This window comes from Hyaena hyaena, unplaced genomic scaffold (genome assembly GCF_003009895.1).
Source record: "Hyaena hyaena isolate Hyena2069 unplaced genomic scaffold, ASM300989v1 scaffold_557, whole genome shotgun sequence".
Classification (NCBI taxonomy): Eukaryota; Metazoa; Chordata; class Mammalia; order Carnivora; family Hyaenidae; genus Hyaena; species Hyaena hyaena.
The window spans coordinates 1,031,983-1,056,057 of NW_024081190.1; the positions used below are offsets into that span (position 1 = coordinate 1,031,983).

General features: G+C 37.6%; 1 protein-coding gene across 6 annotated transcripts in view; it reads left to right on the forward strand.

Annotated features, from left to right (window-relative positions):
• The window catches only part of TCF4 (transcription factor 4), a 350,980-nt gene that overhangs the window by 226,102 nt on the left and 100,803 nt on the right, over nucleotides 1-24,075 (forward strand). For all 6 annotated transcript variants that reach the window (XM_039256089.1, XM_039256092.1, XM_039256090.1 and 3 more), the window contains 2 exons: nucleotides 889-1,018; nucleotides 1,502-1,551. In XM_039256089.1, the coding sequence (XP_039112020.1) occupies nucleotides 889-1,018; nucleotides 1,502-1,551 (180 nt within the window). The remainder of the gene's footprint in view (nucleotides 1-888; nucleotides 1,019-1,501; nucleotides 1,552-24,075) is intronic.

The window sequence follows — 24,075 nt, forward strand, 5'->3', positions numbered from 1 at the left end:
CTACACTTGTTTTCTTGCATATCAGACTAATTAAAAGAACAATGTGTTCAATGCAGAGTATAATCAGGCGATTTATATATTATGGGTAAGTTTTTACGTAGTTTTTAGCAAATGTAATATTATTATATGATCTTTCGTGTGTCATCATTTTTGAAAGTTTAGTCATTTATCACACCATGATAAGTTAATGATATTTGTGAAAGTTTTCTAGTGCTCAGGTAAATGTTTAATCTGTGGGGATGTATTTTAACTTCCAGTAGTCCTCAAGAGGGCATTCTAATTTGTTCCTGTTCGCTTAGAATGCCTACCATTTCTATGATTTCGGAAGTTAGCATGAGATTTGAATTTGCTCCCGGTACCGCTGGCATTTTCTCTTCTGTGGGTGCTGTGTCAATCCGTGGAGGATAATGCCGAGCCGATGCACAGTCCTCAGTGGAGTGGAGCGTTCTACACTCATCCCCAACGTGAGCAGCCGGGGGGAAGTTGTGTGCGTCCGAAAAATCAGATTCTTTCTTGAGTTCTTGTGAAGGAAGGGCATGAATCGTTCCCAGATATGAGCCTAAGTGTAGATGAAGAAAACATGACTCTTACATAAATGCCCTCTTCTGAAACAGTCAAAATGGGAGTCGTCTTAAGATGAAAAGTACTGTTTCAAGAGAAATCACCTTCTACCTTCCTCTCAAAAGCAAAGAATTTGAAAAATCCCAAACTTCTGGCTAGCTTCGTAGACCGCTTTTCTTTTTCTTTTTGTTTGGTTGTGTTTTAATTGTTGCAGCTCGGCAGATGCTGTTTTCTTTATTGCGGTGGTTTAAGTACTAACAATCAGTTGGGGGTGGTGAATGTGAAAAACTAACCTTCTATGTTTGTTTTCCCTTTTGAACCTTTTAGCAGAGTCTCCTTGGAGGTGACATGGATATGGGCAACCCAGGAACCCTGTCGCCCACCAAACCTGGTTCCCAGTATTATCAGTATTCTAGCAATAACCCCCGAAGGAGGCCTCTTCACAGTAGTGCCCTGGGTAAGGTATTCCCCTGTTTGAATGCCTGAGTGATTAGTGGTAGTCTTTTTCTTTCTTCCCCTCTTTCTTAATACCACCCTTCTCACCCTATTCTCACCCCACCCCCCAAAACCATAAAATTTTGCTCAAATGTCAGGCTCGTGACCACCCTCCCCGGTAGTACATTGGATGGGTATGTTAACAACTCCTAGTAGCAAGAGAACTATTTTGGTGTATGCTTATTTCTTGTTTTCTCTTGGCTGCCCATATAAGGAAAGTTAAAAAAAAAATCAAAGCTTAAAAAAAAAGTTAAATATCTTGATTTTTGTGAAAAAGGCAGAATTCGATTTCTGCCAGAATAAAATATGATAGCGGTACTGACATTTTGCTAAGGTAACGATTTAAGAAAATCTGGTCTAATCTAAATGGCTTCGTGGTTTAATCTGTTTTAGTTAGGAAAATAGGCATGCAGGGGGACCTCACAGCCTCTTCGTTTTCTTTCAGAGGTGCAGACAAAGAAAGTTCGAAAAGTTCCTCCAGGTTTGCCATCTTCAGTAAGTACTGCTTGTTTCTGCTTTGTATATTGTTTATTTTGCTCCGTTTTGTGTTGATGCAAGGGATATAGGAGCAAATGAGGTTCCACGCGCCTGAGCAGCCCGTTTACCTAGACTGTGAGTGAGGTAGGAATGACCTACACATCCAGCCACCTGACCCCCGTTGGAGTGATTAATTGCGTACCCTGAAGACTGGGTGGTGGTGTTGATATTCAGCAGGTTAAGCTCTGAAGAGAGCCTTGAAAAGGTGCCTGAAGTTCGAGGAGTTTTACCTGTACAGGGCTTTCAAGAGAATGAGTATTAGTTTCATGTGTTGGTTAAATTCTTTGTCGGTATTATGATGATTTATGGATTTGCATGCGAAAGGAGATTTGTGGAGAGGATTTAGGAAAAATTTACATGGGTTTCAGCCCAGAGTGCAGAGAGAATGTCTCTATTTTCTAGAGAGGTTACTGCATAAAAGCTGCAAAAGTAACTGCATCAGTAGCCATTTGTGTCTGGAATATACCAGGTGAGGACTAGAAGAATCCAGCTGTAACCAAGAGCATTCTGGGTCTTTTTACTACCTGGAGCTATACTCAGGCTTTGCTGAGGTCCCTCCAGGCTCCAGCGTAGCAAAAGTTGGTTGTGATCCCAACTAAATGCGGTATCTTATTTTCAGTTCTTATGCATATTTTCAAATCTGAGTTCCTAGATGATTTTATTTAATTTTGTTTAGAATCAGTCCTTGCCTAGTAATTTCCTCCTTACACAGAACACGAATATGAATCCCCCACTTCTTGTTTCCTCCTTCCCTTCTTTTTTCCTTCCTTCCTTCCTTAGATCTATATATGTAGAGGTAGATAATTTTGATTTAATTTAATTTAATTCTGTATTCTAAGGGCACTAGTATTCTTTATAAAGAATACCAATGAGCCTTATTGCAAGTTCTCCTCTAAAATACAATGGTATTCAGGTTTCTGAAAATATATTACCAATCAATGCTTGCATATTAGTTTTACTTCGTTTTTAATAAATTAGGGGAATAATAGGTTTTGCAAATGTGCTAAGATTAGATTAACCCAAACACCTGTGTATTTGACTTGATTTCAGTTCAGCTCATCCAAAAAATTATTAAGTGAATATATCAGAGTGAGTCTTATCTGGAAAAAAACCCACAAATTTTGTAGCTGATTATCACAGACTTGGTAATGTTGAAGAAGCATCACAAAATTATCCACAAATATAGAAAAATATTGTGTAAATAAAACTGCCAATGGCGTATAAAATAGTCTCTTTGGACTACCAATAAGTCACTTAAAAATGTACTGAGTGATTTATTCTTTAAATTTCTGGGCTGTACTAAAATTGACCAATATCCCCTCTGGTTTTTGGTGGTAGATTTAATGTAGATGAAACTTTAGCTTTTAATAGCTTTTATGACAACCTCATATGATATAGTTCTCACAGCTGTTTACATTTGAAACATGCATGCACCTAATACGGACAGTATTAAATACAATCAGTGGACCTTTGGATGTTCTGAAATGATAGAATAGTTGCGTGCCGTAAAACGCGAAGCTATAGAACCTTATTTATGCCTCATAGCCAAATGAACTTTGTTTTTCCCAGTGCTAAAATTTATGCAGAAATCTACCCAATTTCTAAGGAGTGCTTTGGTGTGGCCTTAGATATTATCTATCTGCTTAATCGTTGTCTCACAACAATCTCTCCTACTTCACTGTAAGTTTTTAAGTATTTCCCTAGAGTCAACTGGCCACTATAGAAAATTCCACTGATACTGTTTTTTCTTTGCTATTTTGACAGTTTGTGTGTTGTTGATATGTTGTCACATGTTCAGAAATACAAAGGTATCTTCCCTTTCTTTGCTGTAGATCTAGAATAGGAAATTTAATTTGTATTATTTAATTTTTGGCTTTTGATGGTCACTTTAAGATTCATTCCTCTTAGAGAATTTATCTTGGCTAAATGTTTTAATGGTCCTTAAGGAACATTCTCATAAGTAGAGCCTGTTTTTTTAAAGACAAGGAGGAAAATTCAGTTGAAATAGATATTCTAGCCTTGTTATTTTTTTGATTTTTCTTTTTTTAAGCAAGAAGAATAACTTAGTTTGGTCGATTTCAGAATCCAGTCATCTATTAATTGTCATTACTTTAAAAAAAATCTCAGCTCCGTTTTAATAGCAATGTAACTTAGTTTATATTAGCTTTGTTGTATGTATTGGATTGCTTATTACTTACAACAAGATCCATGTGCCTTCCACTGCATGAAATATATATTTTAATTTGATCTAAAGAGAGGGTCTGCAATAGTCATTGTAGCACCTTTGCTCGAGTATTTTTAGACCTCTGTCATGTTTATTCTTCTTTTTAAGCTCAAGTTAATATGTATCTGATAAAATGTTTCTAAAACTTGCTTCAGTATGAATGAATAGTTTTCTCACAAATAATAAGAAATTGGGGATAATAAAAGGTTTCTTTTCAAGTGATTATGGCTAGGTAAAGACATTTATATGTTTTCTTCAATACATATTTACCATGATAAATAGTAATAAATCTGTCACAATCTGTGGTGTGAACTCACTTTTTTTTTCCTTTTTGAAATGGGCCCTTTCTCTTCCTTAACATAAAACAAAGAAAATTTAAACTGTTAACATCTGTAATCCGATATTATTTATGACCTTACTCGACTATAGTGGCTGGACCTCTTTTGTCGCCATTAGGCTGGATCTTCACAGGAAATGAGACCAAGGGGCTTGCCTGGCCCCGTTTTTGAAAATACTGCAGCATCTGTGGGAGAGAGGAAACATAAGCCTGGCCCAACATCACGCCACGGATCTGGCAGGATCCTTGACTGTGTTTGGGCTGTGCAGTGCATCTAGCGACCTCAAGTCACTGGAGAAGCGTGACAGTGATAGCATGGCGCGAGAGCCATCCTGAGGGGTCGCCTTGCACAGGCGCAGAGGAGGGAAGGAATTCTGTCCCTCTGGACCACAGAGGCCTGTAGTTCGGGCTAGGGTGATGTTTCTTTAAAGGAACGGCTATGTGAAATGACAACTCTCTGATTGCCCACAAGAGCCCTGATTAATCCTGCAGAACATTTTCGTGTTCTCTGTTCAAATGGGTGGTATGTTCTTCTTTTCAGGCACATTGTAGCCCTCTTCTTTTGATGAGAGTTTAATAATAAAGCTTTGTTTTTTGTTGATGCCAGAATTTATTTCACCTCTCCGATTTCTTGGATCTGTATGTGAACTTGTTTATTTGATTTCTACATCTTGGTTTCCTTCTTTAATTTTTTTTTGTTTGTTTAATGTTTTATTTATTTCTGAGAGAGAGAGACAGACAACATGAGCAGGGGAGGGTCAGAGAGAGAGGGAGATACAGAATCTGAAACAGGCTCCAGGCTCTGAGCTAGCTGTGAGCACAGAGCTCGACACAGGGCTCGAACCCACGAACTGTGAGATCATGACCTGAGCTGAAGTCGGACGCTTAACCGACTGAGCCACCCAGGTGCCCCCTTGGTTTCCTTCTTTAAATCGTATATCTCACACTTAATATTTTTCAACTTTACTGCTTTTACCACCATATTTCTTAACCTTTGTACAGCCTAATAATCATACCTATTGAATCATGAATTCATGCAGAGAGAAATATACCCATTAAATCACTTTTTTTTTGGGCGGAAAATGATCCATAATTCTTAGAAATTTACATGGAGACATTAAATCAAGAAAGCAAAAAATTTTCACATTGTGCCATTCTAAAATATTTTTCCAGACACACATAAAAAACACAAAGACATGGTCTTTTAGAAACTTTATTGTGCCCACCAATATGGAAACACCCATCTTCTTATAATTTGATTGCATGAAATGATGTACACTTAACCAAAAACTGGTAACAGCTGCAGCCATTCGACTTTAAACATTGGTGGAATTTGTCTTCACTGCTAATCGAGCTTTGAAACTTCAATGACAGGGTCACTGTCTTCCCCACGTGGAATCCCTGGAACTTCAGATTTCTCTAGAAATAAGAAGTTTTATCTTTAGAAATAGTTATGAACTGTCTTATCTCCAGTGATTTTTTTCCAAACTGAACTTTTTAGTAAAGTCTATTTTTTATGTTAAATTTACTTTTGTTTTTTTCTTGGTTTGTTTGCTGTTTTCTAAATCAGGAAGATCTGGCAAGCTTTGTATTAAGTGATCAGGAATAATTCCAGACACATGGATCCTAAGGACAGCAATCTCTGTAATAGTAAAGATTCTAAAATAAGATTTGGGCACTCCCAGAAAATTTTAGAGATGAGTTAATCATTAGGAGGACTTGAAAAATAAAGCTTCAGTGTGTATGAGATACCAGGTTTACCAGTTTTCTTAACAGAAGAATTCTTAAAGAAAATAAAATCTTAAAGTTTAAAATGAGACTTTTTTTTTTTCCAGAAGAGATTGTTAGGAATTCAGGGAAAGCTGGATCATGCTGGTGGCGTTAAGTGATCTGTGTGTTTTACATTACATAAAAGACCTTTATATATGAAGGTTGCGGAAATGATCTTGAGTTCATACCTGAAAATATTTTTAGAAAAGAAATGTTTTCTCAAATGCTTGAGGAAATCACAATTTAAAAGAGAGGTTGGAATTTCTTTTTCCTGCTTAGAGGCTCAGAAATTCTATGTGATTGAAAAAATCAGTACTTAAAATGTATAATTTCCCCCTTCCCTTTGAAAGTGATCAGAAATCACAGTGATGCTATTTCGCATCAGCAGAATTTTAACTTGAGTGATAATACAACTTTCATTAAAATAAAATTTATATTAATTTTAAAATGAACTAAGTGTCAGCCACTTGGACTCCATCCTTTGTAGGAAATTGTAGAGTAACCAGTTGTGTGATAATATATAATAGGAGGGGCCTCATCAAGGTTCATTCTTGGAGAGGTAGATCCTTTGTGAAAAAGTGTAACTATAGGTATATACATTACAATGTTTGGTTAGCCCATACTAGTTAACCTTAAACTGAAGCTGCCCATTCTCCCATTAAAAATATTGAAATATGAAGTTTGGATATTAAAATTATGTTTACTAGTTATAAAAACGTATAGACAGAAAAGAGATAAAGTACAATGCAATTAAATCATCCCCAGTAGGACAGAGTATTATTCACACAATTTACAGAGGAAATGTAACATGACGCTGGGGAACACCTTGAAGGTTGAGAAAATATTCATCACAGAGAGCGTATATTTTTGTGCAGTTAATACTGAATTTACTAAACCAAAGGCTTCAGAAGTTCAGCATATACATTCTTTCTTTGAAAACCAATCGTATTCTCTTCACTGTGGTTAGAGGCCATGTGGAGGTTATACTTTCTGTGATTGCTGCTTATGAAACAAACAGAGGAGAATTGCTATATTTGAGTTTTTTTGGGGGGCTCTTATTCTGTTAAGAGTCTTTCAAAAAGCATAAGAAATTCGTACAAATATACAACATACGTACCATTAAGCATTCCAGTGTCTCAGGAGTTTGCTATAAGATTTCCGTATTTTTGCTTGGAATTTTGGAATAATGAGATCCCTCTTCCATCATCCTCTCTGCTATGAAACCTATACCTGCTCCCCTTAAAAAGATGACTTCTGATGTGTAGATTTTAAATACGAAGTGAGAAGAAATGGAAGGGAGAAGAAAACACAAAAGTTAACGCTAGTGTAAAGGTTTGCATATTTGTGAGCTCTTCTGAGATAATCTTTACAATGAAAAGGATTTATGTGTCAAACACTCAAATGAGAGAAGACCACCTAGATTCCTCCTCAATAGACATGCCTTCCTGGCCCCCTTTGTCTGATTATTCTACTGAGCAAGCTCTTCTGAGGGGGTGTGCATGATACATATTCCCCCCACCCTGTGTGAATTTTTATTTTAAACATGGTTTTCAAAATTTCACCTGCTAAGATGTATCAGGACTTTTGTTAAGATTTCCACAACTGGGACATTAGCATTTAGTATAAAACCGGCCTCATTTGTTGAGAAAGGAGACATACATTTCAGGAAACTGTTATTTGGAACCTTATTTTATCAGTCTCAGTGAAGAGTATGTTTTGGTGTGAAGTCTTGGACTCCGTCTGAGTGGTTTAATTATTAAGAAATCTAAGCTGACGTAAGGCTGCTTTACCTAAAGAGAATTGTAACAGGCCTGCATGCATTTTGAAATTATAAAAACTTGTTTTGCAGTATGTGGTTTGACTGTGAATTTGTTTTATGATTGTGGACTAATATAGATGCTTGGCTTAATATTTGGTTAGATACCATTTTTTAAACTTTTACTGTTTCATTGACTGAACTGTTCGTTTTATTTTCTAATATGGAGAAATTTTCTCATTTTTTTCCCCAGTCACTGATAATTTCTGTGTTTTCAAGGTGTGTTTTCCTGATTTCAAACAATTCCGAAGTTTTTGTTTGAAAGTCATAGATCAATATCAGATAGAACTTGGAGGACTAAGTAAGATCCTCTCAAAATATGTAGCAGTAACCCTAAAAGGAATGAGGAGTCTCTTCAAAAATAGCAAAGTTGTATTTTCTTAAGGCAGATTAAATTCTGTCAGGCTGTTGACAGACACTTGCTTTGTTTTGTTTTTTAAATAAATTGCGCTGAATTCTTAAACTGAACATAAAGTCACATTTCAAAGCAAGAGCATGCGATTCTCATGCTGATCTCAACTGTCCCAGGATGCATTTGTGTGGGGGAGTGTGCTCACTTTAAAGGAATAAGAGCTTTTATAAAATGTGGTGCAAAATTCATAGTTTTAAATACTCAATTGTTTTATCTTAAAACAGTGGCATGTGAATGATACCAATTTCTTTCTCCTTTCCTTTTTCTTTTTCTTTTCTTTCTTTTTTCTTTTGGTAGTTGCAGCTGCTGTATAGGTACAGAGCTCTTTGAGTTTTATGCTTTGCTTGAGCTTATACTCCCTCTTCAGAGAAATTAAGGTAGTGCAGAAGAGTCTGCGTTTTGTAGAATTTCAAGGTTGACAAAAGGAAGTAAGTTTCAATGAGAAGTACAGATTTCGATTCTGAAGGAACATGCAAATTCCTTTTTGAGAAGAACATTTAAGAATTTTGTTTAACTCGCTTAGCGACAGCCACTGTTGACCCTCTAGTCTAACTTTATCATCTGAGGAATTAATCATAACTACACTCTGAGGTTGAAACTTGATACATAAGCATTTCCTTCTAGAGTGACCAGAAGAGGACCTGTGTGTGTATTAAATGCCGCTAAATTAATTTTGAGTATTCAGTGGTACAGAAGAATAGGGGCACTTCCTCGTGAAGCCCTTGGTAGCAAACTGTAAAGAAATGTTTCGGTGTGTTGCTGTGTATCAGCAGTGTTTTCAACGATAGTGATTAAAAGGTGCTTCCTTTGTGAGACATGGACTCCTATTAGAAAGGCTCAGTGTTCTCAGAAAAATGACCCCTGTGGTATAGTCCTCACACACATACAAAACCTGTCACTGTTACACTTGCTGTTACCATCTAGGGATTTTTTTTTCCTGGAAAAAAAAATGCTGTTTTGGAGCAATTACTTTGATATCTGAGAAAGAGCGCCTGTCTACAGCAGCCTCATCATCCCGAGCCCATATCATTCTAAATATGCCTCCTGGATTATACTTATAATAATATTGTAATGGCATTCATTCTACCGATTGGCAAAGTCTATCATTATATCATTAGCTGCCATGAGAAAGCAGTTTCAAGTAGGTCGCTGATTCTTAGCATTAATGTTTTCAAGTAACCCTGTTTGGGGAATTCACTCATTTCACAGGTGCTCAGGTGTGTTAACCTAGGGTACGATAATATTTTCTGGCTTGCTCATTATGAAACAAACTTGAAGTACAAAATAATTCAATAGTAAGCAGAGTATAAAAACTGGGGCTTTATTGTAGGAAAGTTTAATAACTTGAGATGTTAGCAGATGAGATAAAAAAAAAAAAAGTAAAATTTGTCTAAGGGGTAGTCAACTCATCCCTCCTAACTACTGAAGCTGAGGTTTCAGAAGAATGTTCCTTGCCTGGCAATTGAGACTTGTTGAATCGGTTTGAAATTTTAAGCCATTGAGCTAAATAGAAAATCAATCTGTTTCTGTAACTAGCGTTTTATTTGAAAGTATTGTTATGTAATAAAAAGGTACAAATTCTGCCATTTGATACTAAGGCATATGCTTCACAAGTGAAATTTTATTACCAGAACCTGTGGGTTCCTAGTCTAGTGCCTTGATAGGAATCTTATTTTTAGGTAATATACAGCACATTCCACATATCATCTGTAGCTTAATTGATAGGGTTGAACAAGAGAAAATGGAATTGGGCATTTTTATTATGGGCAGATACAGTTGGAATTATGAAATTCAGATCCCAGTAAGTCATTATTTTATAAGCCATGCTCTTTTGTTTTCCCGTTAATAAATTACACCAACAACCTAACTGTTGGGTGGAACCCCATCATGACATACTGGGAGCATCCAGGTGGGAGGGGAGGACAGCTTTTTCAGAAGTTTTCATTCATTCACTCATTTCTTTCTTCCTTTGTACTTACTCAAAGCATATTGTTGAACTAACCTAAAAACTAGACACACCAAATGACACTGAGCGTTTCCTCCTCTTCTGTGTACCCTTTATTTAAATCGTGAAGCTTCACAGCTAAGGTCCTTCCTGTTTAAGGAAGTTCTCAGTGTTGTGTCACTTACATCCCCATTGGTGGGGATGGCCTTAGCATTTTAAAGAGCATAAAGTCTGGCCTTTTGAGAAGGTTGTGCATTCAAATACCCAAATGACACACACAGCAAAACATAAGACTTATTGTCCTTTAAGCTTATTTTAGAGATGCTGAGTCCTCTTACTCACCTTGAAATGGTCTTTTCACATACATCTTTTTTTTTGGGGGGGGGGTTCCCATACAGGCTAAATTCACTGCCTTGCATATTTCTTTGAAATGTATTTCCAATGAAAGAATATAGTAATAAGAGTGGTGTGGTGGGATGAAAATAACACTGCACTAGAAATAGAGATCTTCCTAATTAAATGTGTGGTATCCTCTACTTACTCACCTAGTGGCCCTGGTTGGGTCACAGATCTATTTCACGGTCTACAAAGGAAGTGTAAATAGCACCTGCTTGATGAGATAATGTTGAGATACTAATAACAGTAAAAAACCTTAACCTAGTGCTCATTCTGTGCCACGAACCGAGCACTTTGCATCTAATAAATCACCTACTCCTACAAAATCCTCTAAAGTGGGATGTGCTGCCCTTTATTCATGGCTAAATAAACAGAGACACAGAGGGGTGATGACACATGCCTGAGGTCACACAGCTAATAAATGACAGAGCTGGGATTGAGACCTGGGCATTCTGTCGGCCAGGTCTCTGTGTCCTTAATCATGATGCTATGCTGCCCCTTGGTTATTCAGAGGACTTGGTAGAACAAAAAGCTCTATACAAACTGATTGTTGTTTACCTAGCAAGTATTTGCCAACCTGGAACAAATAAAATATTCAGCAGTTTCATCTCGCTGTAGAATGGCCCTCAGTACCTCTAAGTGGTACACTGGTTATAATGCACAACTTCTGCCCAGGAAGATCCCTCAGAAAGACCAGACCATTCAATATAGCATTTCTGTAACAGAGACGGGATGATCTAGTGGTTATGACCATGGAATCTGATCATCTGGGTTTTTAGCTGGCTGTGCCACTTACAAGCTGTGTGGCCTGGGCACGTGATGTAATATCCTTGAAGTATTCCCTGAAAAATGGGGAAAACATACATACCTCCTAAGGATATGTGCCACTCACAAGCTGTGTGGCCCTGGGCACATGATGTAATATCCTTGAAGGATTCCCTGAAAAATGGGGAAAATATACATACCTCCTAAGGATATTGTGATAAATAAATAAATGACAAATCATATATGATGTGCTCTGCATAATCCTGACACATTGTAAATATCTAAGAAATGATAACATCCTAGGACAGTAATAAGCAAAACCCTCATGTTACCATCAGCAACAAGCTAACGACCTTTCTTTAGTGCTTGAGAAAACTTTCACCTGCAGCTTACCGGAGTAGCTGGATACAGAGCAGAAACTAAGACCAGAGTCTCAACTGCTTGTAGAAGAATTCTACCTAATGGAGGTCACTTGCCCTTTCTCAAGTGATGAAATACTGCAAGCACTTTCTGTAGGTTTTTGTTCCTTGTGATAGTGTCTGTCTCGGACCGAGACACCTAGTCAGCTGTTTGAATCATTCGACTTCTGCTCTGCGAAGTTTGTGTTAGAAGTGTGTACTCCATCTTTTCTCTTTTGCAGTGGGACATCAGGCCAAGATGACAGAGCTCCTCATAATATGATTCCCTCTGCCAGTAATGTGTTTATGCCTAAGTCAGCCCTGCGTCTAAGCGATAAGGAGATACAGGCTTTTTCTTTCATCTTCTCTCCGTCTTACTCTGTAATTGGCCAGAAGCAGGTCAAGAGCAGGGTAGGCCTGGGGTTTTGACTTCATCTGGCAAGATGAAGATGTGTTGAGCAGGTGGGACTCTGTGGCACTTTGTTTCCCTTATAAAGTAAAATAGAGTTTGATTTGATTAGGACTGTTTAGGTAAATTTCTAACATTCAACAGAACTATTTATACAGATGTTTTAAGGTGAAATCGCATCCAAAGGCTGGATCCCGGCCTTTGCCACATTGTCCTGTGTTTTTCTCTCAGTGCCATTGCTGAATCCATAAAAGAAAATTGGTTTTTGCGTGTCAGCTAAGGGAAACTGAGAACAGTTTTTGAGAAGGGCTGATTAGTGAACTCTCGCGTTTCAGGCAAAAAACATCTGCCAAAGGGGGTGGGGAAGCGAGCATGGTCTCCACATTCCACCACGAATGCCTCTTCCCAGCCAGTTTTCAGTCACAGAAAAACCAGGCAGCATATCAGATTCCTCTGGAAAGGTCCTTCTGGCCGGACCTCTGCCTCGCCTCCTGGAACGGGGACGGGCGCTTCGGTTCACGGAGACAGACTCTCTCTCTGGGAAACCTGATCGATGCGATGGAGCCACCCCTCGTTCGGAGCCATTGCCACCTTGTGGATTACAAAGGATAGTGGTTTTCATCAGACTTCCATTTCCATTTGGCTTTTTTATGGCAAGTGCACGTTGGCAGTGGATTGCTGTGTTCCTCACCAAAAGGATCTTCGTTTGCTCAACAACACCTCACTTCTCCACTCACAGTTCATTTATGATTCTGATGAGAGTGTTTTTTCAGGAAACACACATTTCACTTTTTGACCTAGGAGCATCTGTTAGAATTTTTTTTTAATACTACTTTGGCATTCTGAACGTGTTAATGTCTTTCATATCTGTTTAGTGCTATTTAGGGGTATTTACGATCACCTCTTGGTTACTCAGGGTAAAGTGTGTCGCAATTTTTTTTAAACAGACAGGAAAGCATTCACATGAGGAAACAGATTGCTTTAAACATGTGCTTCCTGTGACAGTAAAAAGAACAAATTAGATTTAACACTGTGTAATGAATGCATAAATGTGTACATTTAAGCTTTTAAAAGCTTCATGTTCAGTTCTGGTCACAACAAAAATTGAGTCACCTGTAAAAATTAAAGATGCCTGGGTTGCTCTCCTATTCCTAAAATGCCCAGAAATTGAGATCCTCACCGGATGACGCCTCATCAGAATCATAAAAAGCACAATATGTTAATGCTGGAGGGAGTGAGAACGGTACAGGGCACATGGAAAGGTGAAACCAGGTTAGAGTTTGATTCTATGCGTTTAGCAAAGAAATCAAAATGTTTCGGAGGACAGGAAGGTGGGTAGGATTATAGTACTGTCTTCCCCTCTGTCTGAGAATCAAGGAAAAACTCCCATTCTTCGGAACCCCAAATATTCTTCTCTTGCATGAAAAAAAAAAAAAAAGGAAAAGAAAATCTGATGTTTACTGACTAGCGGCTCCTAAGATTTAATTACATAAGAAAAAGCTTCCTTTTCTTATGTAATGCAGTTGATGTTCATGTATGCTGGCCGGCAGAGAGTGAATAGAATATGAGTTAATATTTCCAGTTAGGCGCGAGTGCTGAATTGGAGGGCATGAATCCTCTCCCCAGAAGAGTCTCCTCGCCATTTCTGTCTGAGTCCTGCGGATGGTGTGTTCCCTTCCCCTGTGCTTTCGAAGCTAAGGATTTGTGGCACGCTCCCCATCCCTCTGGCCAAGGAAGGCCAGGACAGAGTCCCTCAGGGGAGGGCACATAGTTTGGGGACATCTGACTCTCTCATATCACATACTGAGGTACTAATATCAAAACAGACTGCTTGTCGTTGCACGGTGGGGCAGTGCTTTTTTTGGCTGCCGTGGTCGAAATGAAATGGGCAAGCTGTAGTCCGCTTGGCATCAGATTGGGCTGAGGGAAGCTGGGAGATCAGAGTCAGACTGTGAATGTAAGTCACAGCCAATGGTTAACTTCCTTTTTGTGTGTCACTTGGCAGCAAGGAGACTGATGGCGATTTTCTTTTTCTTTTTCTTTTTTTTTTTTAACGTGGGTGAGAGTTCAGTGCCCTGGGAAGAGCCGTAGACACTGCCCTTGTGCTTCCTCACACTGTTGAGTTGCGTTGATTTCTTGAGGCCAGTACAAGCGCTCCACGTACCAGCTCCAGGCGCTGTATACACGGCCGCTGGACTCCGGATGAGGAAGGCAATCAGATGAGAGGTGACCCACACAGAACCTCGCTGCTGATCTCTAGGAAGTCATAGCGAAATCAGACTCTTGCAGAAGGCGGCAGAGCCAAAGGATAATATATGCACTTGACTGGATACTCCCTTGTATGCAGACACCCAAAGATATTTTTAAAATTATCACTACCGCACATCCCTCATCTCCCATCAAAGATTCAAATCAGTTTTGGGCTGTCTGGAAAATGCAGGGCTAAAATAGCCAGATTGAATTCGGATGAAATTACCTTCTGCTTTTCGGGGAGGTTGTTGCTCTTGTGTTAGTCGAATTATTTTCTTTGAAGATTCATTTGGAAGAGAGTTTGGGAAAATTCCTAGCCTCCCTCTAGAATTTGATCCCACCTCTCTGTTTGCAAAGAGCTGTTCCCCAAAGGCGAAAAGAGCGAGTTGCCATCTTGAGGAGTGAATTGTGTGCGCAGTGAACACCAAATGGTCTCAACGTTACCCTAGGATTTTCAATATCTCTAGTTGCTTTCAAATACTATTTATTCCCCTAACCATTTGTGCAGGATATCAGTAAGATGACCAACTTCTGACAACCCTAAAAGCAGGGAAGGAAGCTTAGAAATAGAATACCAGTTGTCTGGTAATTAGAGTGTATCTCTTAAGAGTTCGAGAGAATTCTGATTAACCTTTCTGTTCCCACATTCTCACATAAAATTAGCACACCTTTTAAATTATTATCTAGTATTTAAACACATATTTTTGAGTCTTCTTAATGCAACAGGTTCTGGAGACACTAAAAGTGTGTTATAGGTTTCTAAAAAACTTCATTTTTCTTACATTTTAAATGTTCTGTTTGTGCAAAATTTCGAGAATCACCATAAGGGCTTCTTTGCATTTTTAATTTAGTAACTAACATATGAATAAATTTGCATATTAATTAGTTGCAGATTAAATCATGCATACATAATTGCCTCCTTACTGTGTTTAATGTTTGTCAAAATCTCCAGCCTGGTTTGATGGATGTCGTATGAAAGATTACAATTTGATGTACCCTTGGAAGTATTTACACCAATAATGCAAGATTCTTAATAGCAGAATCCTCTAGTTATATACAGTTACTAATAAACATGTAAGATAGGTACATGTCCCTTTGACTAAAATTTTTTCTTTGCACCAAATCATTTACTATTCATAATCATTAATGCATCTCCTAATTATACAGCATATGTCTGTTAACCCTTTCGTTGCTGGTCTTCAAATGGTAGCTTCTTTCTTTTCTTGCCCCCTAAAGAAGGCAAATTATTTGATAGTATTCTGAAATTACTGCATTGCCTTTTACTTATTTCTCTACTAGTGTATGGACACACCTCATTTGCCACTTCTTTTAACCTACAGTTGAGAATTATGTGATCACTTTGTATTTTCCAGTTAAAGATCAAGAAATGACCCATGTGCACATACTTAGCTGATGGGCTTTCACTTCTCTTTTACCACTGTTGAAAAGAATTCAGATATTTGAAATACTTCCTATTGAAGGGCAGATACACATGCACACATGCACAGTTTTTGAAAGTATAATCGTAGGATAAGTAAAATTATTTACATTATATTTTATTGCACTTTGGATATGGTAATGCATTTCATGTTTTATCATCAAATATAGGATTTTTTTTTTTTTTTGGTACCAGGACTGAGATCTCTATAGAAACTGATTAGAGAATGGGTGCTCTTGATTTGACAGAGTTAAAAAATATATATATGCCAGTAAATGTTCTTTTTAATTAATTCCTCAGGTATTTAATTTTTTTAAGTTTTATTTTACTCATGTACACAGTAGACCAACTGGCATTTTTTTTTTTTTTTTTTTTTTTACTATTTTGATGTCTAAGCTGCTTATCACACTGTATTACCCTGCATTAATGAGTATTCCTACTGTGCAAAACTCTATCAAAAATGATGGTGTGAATGTCATTTTTAATTGGAAGTTTATACAGTCAAATTTATAGTACACAACAAAAAATATGTACGTAATTCTGTTCCAAGCCTTTTTTAGGCTATTGATCTTTTTGGTTTAAGTATACATTTTTATCAGTCTGACCTTAAATTTAGCTTGAGAATCTGGACAAATATGACTGAGTTTGAATGAATACCATTCTTGAGGGAAGAGGGAAACCAAGGCATAAGACACTTATAAAACCTTTTAATTATGAGAGGCACAAATACAGAATCTATTTTGAGGAATCCCTTTTAAACATGAAAACTTGCTGACCAGTTTTGTATGTTCCCTAGAAGCCGAAATACCTGATTTCTGTCTATTTTATCATTGAATGCCTTGCATTTATATGCTTATTAAGAAGACAAAGGTTAAAATGAGTCAAAGGCATAAAGAGCCTCTCTCCTTTCTCTGATTCTTACATTGGAGAAATAATACCTCCTGCTCACCTGCCCCAGGGTCATTTTCTTCTAATCACAAGGCACAAGGCACTATTTATTGATTTAGCAAAACATTCGTTTGCAACATGCAATATAGCATTAAATTATTTAGCAATGAGAAAAATTCAGTGAAAGCTGCAAAACTTATACAGGGAAGCAGACAGTCAGACCCGAAACATCCTATCTGTCCACAGCCATTGTGCCTAGGTAATTCCGGGCATATGGTGTGTAAATGGTGTTGGAACATCCTTGCCAAGTCTACACGCGGCGGGATAAATTAAGGACAGGTTTCCTGGGTGTAAGTCCCACGACTGTGACCGGTACACTCTCTGCTTGGATGTGCTCATTCTGTTCTCGTGTTTCAGCAGGAGCTTCACACAGCATCCAGTGGTCAAACCTGGGCCTCAGCCTGCTCCTAAGACAGAATTTTAGATTTCTGAGAATTGATTTTAGACTTAAATTTAAAATATAGTACCAGGTTCCTTGCCCCTACATTTGAAAAGTAAGATCTGAATAATTCAACAGTATATATTTGGATAGTACCCATTTAAATGGGTATCTTTGACAATGGAGATCAAGTGCCTCTCAGCCACTGAAGAAAAGGTATTACTAAGTAGTGACTTTTTTCTAGGTCAAGAGTAAGATATTTTCTAGCACAGGAAGTGAATTATTTTGAACAATTGCTAATTTTAGTCCCAAATTAACCCAGTCAAAATTTATTAATTCAGCTTTGTAACTCACATTACTAGTATCGCTTAATATTTGAATTATTATTTTGAAGTACCTGCTCTCACTTCTAGAAAGGTGAAATCACTGTCTCCTTCTTCCATTTAAAACTTCTTTAAAATAGCTAAGAGGTTATGCCATTTCCTTCTTTTTGAAAGGAATTTCTTTTCTAAGCTGGGTGTTGTGGCTCATAGTGTTTGATACTTTAAAATGAAGTCCATTTTGATTAGCTCGGAACTCTGTACTTGGAGATTTTGTTCAGAAATGTTGGCAGATTCTTTCCTCCTATGATAATTCGTCAATAGATGCCTATGTAGTACATATGCCAGGAAGACTTAATTATGAATACAAGACCTTATTAATGAAAATTATTTCAGGGTGTTTTAAAGTATGTAGAGTATGGTTTAGGATGTTTTGTTGTTTTTACTATTAAAAATAATGCTTTTACCAAATCAAGCTGTTGTTATTTTAAGGATAATATTATGCTTCTATAAATTAGCAGTTTAGGCTCTGTTCCTACTATTATCATTTCATTTATGAAACACAAATAACATGCTAGTTACTGTATGAAGAATGGAATTAGGTTTAGTTCCTGTCCATTGCTTTGTAAGTGGGGTAAAATCAGGAGGCGGGGGGCGAGGGGGGGGGTGGTAAATACCCCTGAGGTCATCATAAGTCAGTAATACTTGACACAGATTTAGCTTCATGCAAGTTGGTGGTGGCTCTGGAGGAGTTCACTTGATTATCACGTAGCCCACAGTTTGTGAACTCGGAGTGAAGTTTTGAGCTGGTTATTGTGTGACCATCCCCTTGGTTCATGGAAACCACTTTGCACAGCTGTGCTCCCAACTCAACAACAGAGAGCACAAACAATATTCGCTGGAAAATCAAGCTCGGTCAGCCTTCCAACTTTGCTAAGAACTTGCAGCCTTGAAAACAACAAAGAGGATAATCACAGTTGCGATTACAGAGTCCAGATTAAATGTCTCACACAGGAGGGGAGGTGTGGCCCAAGTTCACCCACACGGTGCAAGCGCCATGAATGCCCATGTGTTAAACACTGTAGTCACTTACCAAGATTTCTGGTTTTAAATGTCATTGAACTACATTTAAAACAAAGCACCTGTACTTCATTCAAAAATATTAAGGTATATGGAGAGCTGTGGAGGTACAGCCAAGGAATTATTTTATATTTGCATATTCGGTGGGGGGCAAGAGCCATGGACAATAAAGACAAGCCATAAAGACAATAATCCCAAGTATTAAAACAGTCTATTTGCATGTAATGTATGATTCAAAATGACTTAGCAGTTTTAATTTTTTTTTAGAAAGAAAAGAATATAAAGAGAGAGATAAATGAAATTTGCATCTCTACAGACAACTCTGCATAGCAAATTTAAGATTCTGGCAATTTCCTTACTCGCATCTGAAAATTGAGAATTTAAAGGAGACTCAGACAGATCTTTAATTATTGCGTTGCTACCAGGGGGTCTCTGTGATGGTATCAGTAAGTTGGAAACTTTTTTTCAAAAGGACTACACAGGGGAGCCTGGGTCGCTCAGGCAGTTAAGCATTGGAGTTTGGCTCAGGTCATGATTTTGCAGTCCGTGAGTTCGAGCCCCACGTCGGGCTCTGTGCTGACAGCTCAGAGCCTGGAGCCTGTTTCACATTCTGTGTCTCCGTCTCTCTCTGCCCTTCTGCCCTGTTCACTCTCTCTCTCTCTGTCTCTGTCTCTTTCAAAAATGAAACGTTTAAAAAAAGAATTTTTTAAAAAAAGTAATAAATAACTGAACTGATAACTTTTAGCATAATGCATTCAGACTAAATTACTCCTTGGTTAAGAATTACAAAACTGTATTAATTATTTGTATTTACTTAGTAAGTTTTAGGTAGACCTGAGGCATTAATCCTGTTTCGTAAAAGATACAACTTCTGCTTATCCAGATCTCAAGTATATTTCAAACCAGTCTTTATTTTAGAATTCTTTGCAACAAAATTTCTGTCATCAAATATGTGTGTCACAGAGATAACTAGAGACAGAGAGTGTAATTTTTTTATCGTATTGCTGAAAGGGGTCTAGAGCTCTCCAAAAGTTAAGGAACCCTATTTCAGCCAGAAGTTGTGGGAGGCAGTTGATGTTCCTACATCATTATATCCCCAGTTAGCATTGAATCAACACAAGGCTTAAGTATCAAAGCAACTCAGCAAATACTTATTGCACCCCTACTACGTGCCAGTATTCCTAGAAGTTGCATAGCAGTAGACCAAAGTTCCTACCATCGTGAAGATTTACATGGCCACAGGTAGTTGTTGAAGCAAGACCTCATTAAAAATAATTTTTAGCATGGTTGACATACAATGTTTCATTAATTTCAGGTGTACAACATAGGGATTGGACATCTTTATATGTTATGCTGTGCTCACCGCAAGTTTAGCCATCTGTCATCATATCATCATACAATGCTACTACAATATCACTGACTGTATTCCCTAAGCAAAACTTCACTTTATAATGCTCTGTAGGGTCCCAACACCTTGATCCACCTTGTGAACTAATAAAAACAGAGGCTGTGCTGCTTTGCTTTTTTTTTTTGAGTCTGTGCATCTCAAAAGCCCAGCAATTGATGTGATCCCACAGTCCATGATAACAATAAAATATATAATTTAGACATAAAGTCAACCACAGAATTTACTGTAATTGTCAGGTTTTTTGTCCTCGGCATATCATATTTTTGTTACCAGTGAAACAAAATGACATCTTTCTTAAAAGTTTTTTGTTTCCGTAGTGCTTAAAATCGAGTTAAATGGAATGTTTTGGAAAGGACAAAAGAAAAAAAAAAGTTAAATATGTGGAAATGACATGGAAAGCACCTGTTTCTTTGTTTTGTTTTCCTCCACGTCATTAGGAAATAATGTCTAGCCATAGGAGGATCTGTTGTCCCTCTAAGAAAATGTTTATCAAATTGAATTTTGAAAGTAGAATATAGATTAAATAAGTAAGGTGGATTTAGCAAGGAAAATTAAAGGATACAGAAAACAAACAGGAGTCTGCATCACACTACACGTACACTAATTGGCACAACAGTATCACTTCTCAAAAGTGACAGTGCATGCATGTATCCATTTTTATATCTTTGGCATATTGCTGGCACTATTAATTATTCCATTGAGAAAATAGCCGCTCTGTAGAGAAGAAAGGAAGATAAATGAGATCCTCCAAGCCCCCTTCTGTGAGGTGTAAGTGTAAATGAATCTGCTCTCTGCCAGCCCAACAAATAAACCTTGGTCCGTCCCTAATCTTCAGCCATTTATAATCCAGGTGAGAGAAAGGCCAGGCTCATGACACCAAAAATAACCATTAGAAAACTTAAAACTGTAGGGGAGCAATTTACATAACTATGTGTATGTCCGTGTTTTATCAGAAAAAGTGTAGCTCTATTTGAAAATGTCTATTTCATGAAAGCCTGACGTATTCTCAAATTGAACTTAGTAAGGCTAACTATGATGTCTTTTCCTGACGATTCTGGACTTGATGATTTCTGTCATTGGGGAAAGGAAGGAAATAAATCCCTTTTTGTTCCTCATTCACTCAATGAGCAAAATGTGATTAAGCTCTTATTAAGTATGTCTTATGTTGTTAGAGGGTGGGACAGAGAAAGTTAAATCTTGGTCTCTACTCTTTATAAATGTATAATATTTAGGGGCAATAAAGTAGCTGCATGATTTACTTCGCAACAGTTTATGGCACTAAACTTTGCTGGAGAATCCAGAGGATCTAGAATGGTCCTTATCTGGATGTAACTACAGAACTTGATGTCACTCTGTGTGGAGAGTTGCAGATCTGGCAGATTAAGACAGAGGCCACAGATGCATGCAGCTGAACTTCTTTCTAGTAGCTTCTGTGTATATTTTCCCTACAGTTGGACTTTTGCTTAATAAACTGTAGAAACAATTTTTGATTGTCTTCATATTTTTAGAGATTGATTGTCCACATATTTCATTATAATAAAACCGTAAATCGCAGAATTTCAAACTTGGGGGAAAAAAAACCCGTCATGATCACAATTTAACAGTTATTTATTTGAAGCATATTTATTTATAAAGAAACTGAGATCTAGATAAAGCCAGAACTCACTCAGGCTTAGAGAGCTAGTTAGAAATTAAGCCAGAACTCAAACCAACATCTTGGTTTCTGGCCTCCACATTCTACTGCTTTCTCTAACAAGTACAAGGGAGCAGGCAATGGGGATGGAGGTCTCATCCCCAAATATGTGATTGGAGAATCAGAAACTAGCTCTTTTGGAATTCATTAAGAAAAGAGTATTTATTTATGTTTTTTTTTTACTTTTCAATGTTTAATATTTATTTATCATGAAACATGGTCACTTGTTTTATAACTGTACTATTAGTGACTCAATACAGAAATTCTGGACTCTGAGAAAACCTTATGCACACAGCAATTTTAAGTGTGCCTATTTTTATTGCAAAAAGTATGAGAAATTGATCAAAGATCACACTGCTGCCAAGTTCCAAGGACATAGCCCATGCACAAAATGGGTATGGCTTGAGGAGTTCCCCTTGGACACAACACATTTTTGCTATGGGAGCGGGAAGTAGTAGGTGCTCAGATCACATAAAGAACATGGCTTGCAGGCTCTGAACAGAAATTGGGGAACATGCCACATTCTGCAGTAAAGGAAAACCTCCAACTGGGGGTAAGGGTGGGAGAGTTGACCTGTTCAGAATTTGGACTTATATTAAGTAGTATTTAAGTCGTTTTAGGTTCAGAATGCATTTGATAATCTTGTTCGAAGAAGGCAAAATGGGGACTGACATTTTAGGAAACAAATAGAGGCAAATTCATGCCTCTCATATATAAGCACCATAATTTGGCAATTTAGCACTGTTAACAATAATTCTAGTTATGATTATGAAGACATCCTTTTAAATCAGTTTTTACCCAACCATGAATGAGTGGAAATAAGACTATTACTGCCATATGACTTTGGGAAGCCTTCACCTATTCCTGATACGGTTGGCCTATGTTAGAAGCCAAAATGTATCAATATCAAATTTTTTGCCAAACAATACTAATTTCAATGCTGTTTGTGTCAAGGAGAGCCTATGAATTCATTTCCATTGTATCTAGTAGAATCCTCAGATTGCCCTTAATTGCATGTTACGCCTTGTAAAACTTCCTTGAAAATGTCTTTTGCTTGCGCATGAGATTTGCCACAAGCTCTTTTCTGTTAATGGATGAGGATATAAAACCTGACCCACCTATCCCATCATGGTCATCTCTGTGTGTGCACGTGGAGGAAATACTCCAGAGCTTATGATGAACAGAGCGAAGAGATCATTTATTTTTTAAAACTAAGTAGCTAAAACTCAAGGTCATATTGAGTTAAAGAGCACAACAGGTCAGGAATGGACTTAAGCTTTTAGGCTGTGGGCTGGCCTTGAGGGAACTTAAATCTGCTACTCCTTTCCCTTTGAAATAACCTTAATTCTTGCTCAAAGTGGCTGGTTTCCAGTTACACAAGAGGATATTTTGGGCAAAACTTTTATGAAACAGGCATGTGAAATAGGCACTTTAGTAACGGATGTGCATAGGATGCTAATTCTTGTATGGTCACTCACTTCCATTTTAAAACTTACTGTTTTCATTCTCTTTACCTACTCTTTTTTATTTCAAGTGTTTATCAGGGAGAACCATTAAAGTATTTGAAAATTGTTTGTTCTCTGCCCAGCAATTCGTTGTTCTACTTGTTGGACGATGTCAAACAATTAAATGTAATCAACAGTTTAGAACCTCAGGAAATTGTTAGAATTTCCACCCCAAAGAGGGTTGACAAACCCTAGACAATTATTCTATTTAGAATGGAAATGGTTTTCATTGTGATATCACATTTCCCTCTGATCATTGAGCAATGCATTGGGAAGCCCAGTATTTATTCGCAAATTTTCAAAAATTGTGTACATCCTGTGCCCAGATTCCAATCTGCTTCATCAGTCCATTTTGTCAAAAGTTTCTCAAATGGAATCCTTCATCCAGACAAACAAACATACCCAGGATTTCCCCCCTTTAACTTTTTGGGAATTCATTTTTACACGTGCATCAATGAGACGGAAAAAACAGTTGCGTCTTATTTCATCTGCTTCAGGTGATTGTGGTAAGCCTGCTAGCTCTCTTCATCTGGAAAGTGCTGCGATCTGAGTCAACTTCCTCCGTCTCTGTTTTTATATTGTCCAGGGTGATGCTTCCTCATTCCACTAAAATAGAAATGGTTTGTTTTTGTATCAAACTTGGAGACTGGCTATGGATTTACACTGGGTTAGGGTAAAGGAATTTTTTTTTTTCAAAGAACATCCCACTTATCCCAGGGGAAAGAGATTGATGTACTAGAGACAAATAAGAAGCAATTTTTTCCCCTTAACTAAAACATCTCCTTTAGTCACCAGAAGTATCAACTTGTACTCTTTTTTTCTAATTTCATTTAATATTTCAGAGATTTGGTAGAATTAATGTATGACTTCTGCAAGTATGGGTCTTTGCGTGAAATTGAGGAAGGAAGAAGTGAACTTCAGGTGGAGTCAAGCATGCAGTTTCCATTGTAATTAAACACAAAAATCTATTTGCAACTTACTATTTCACT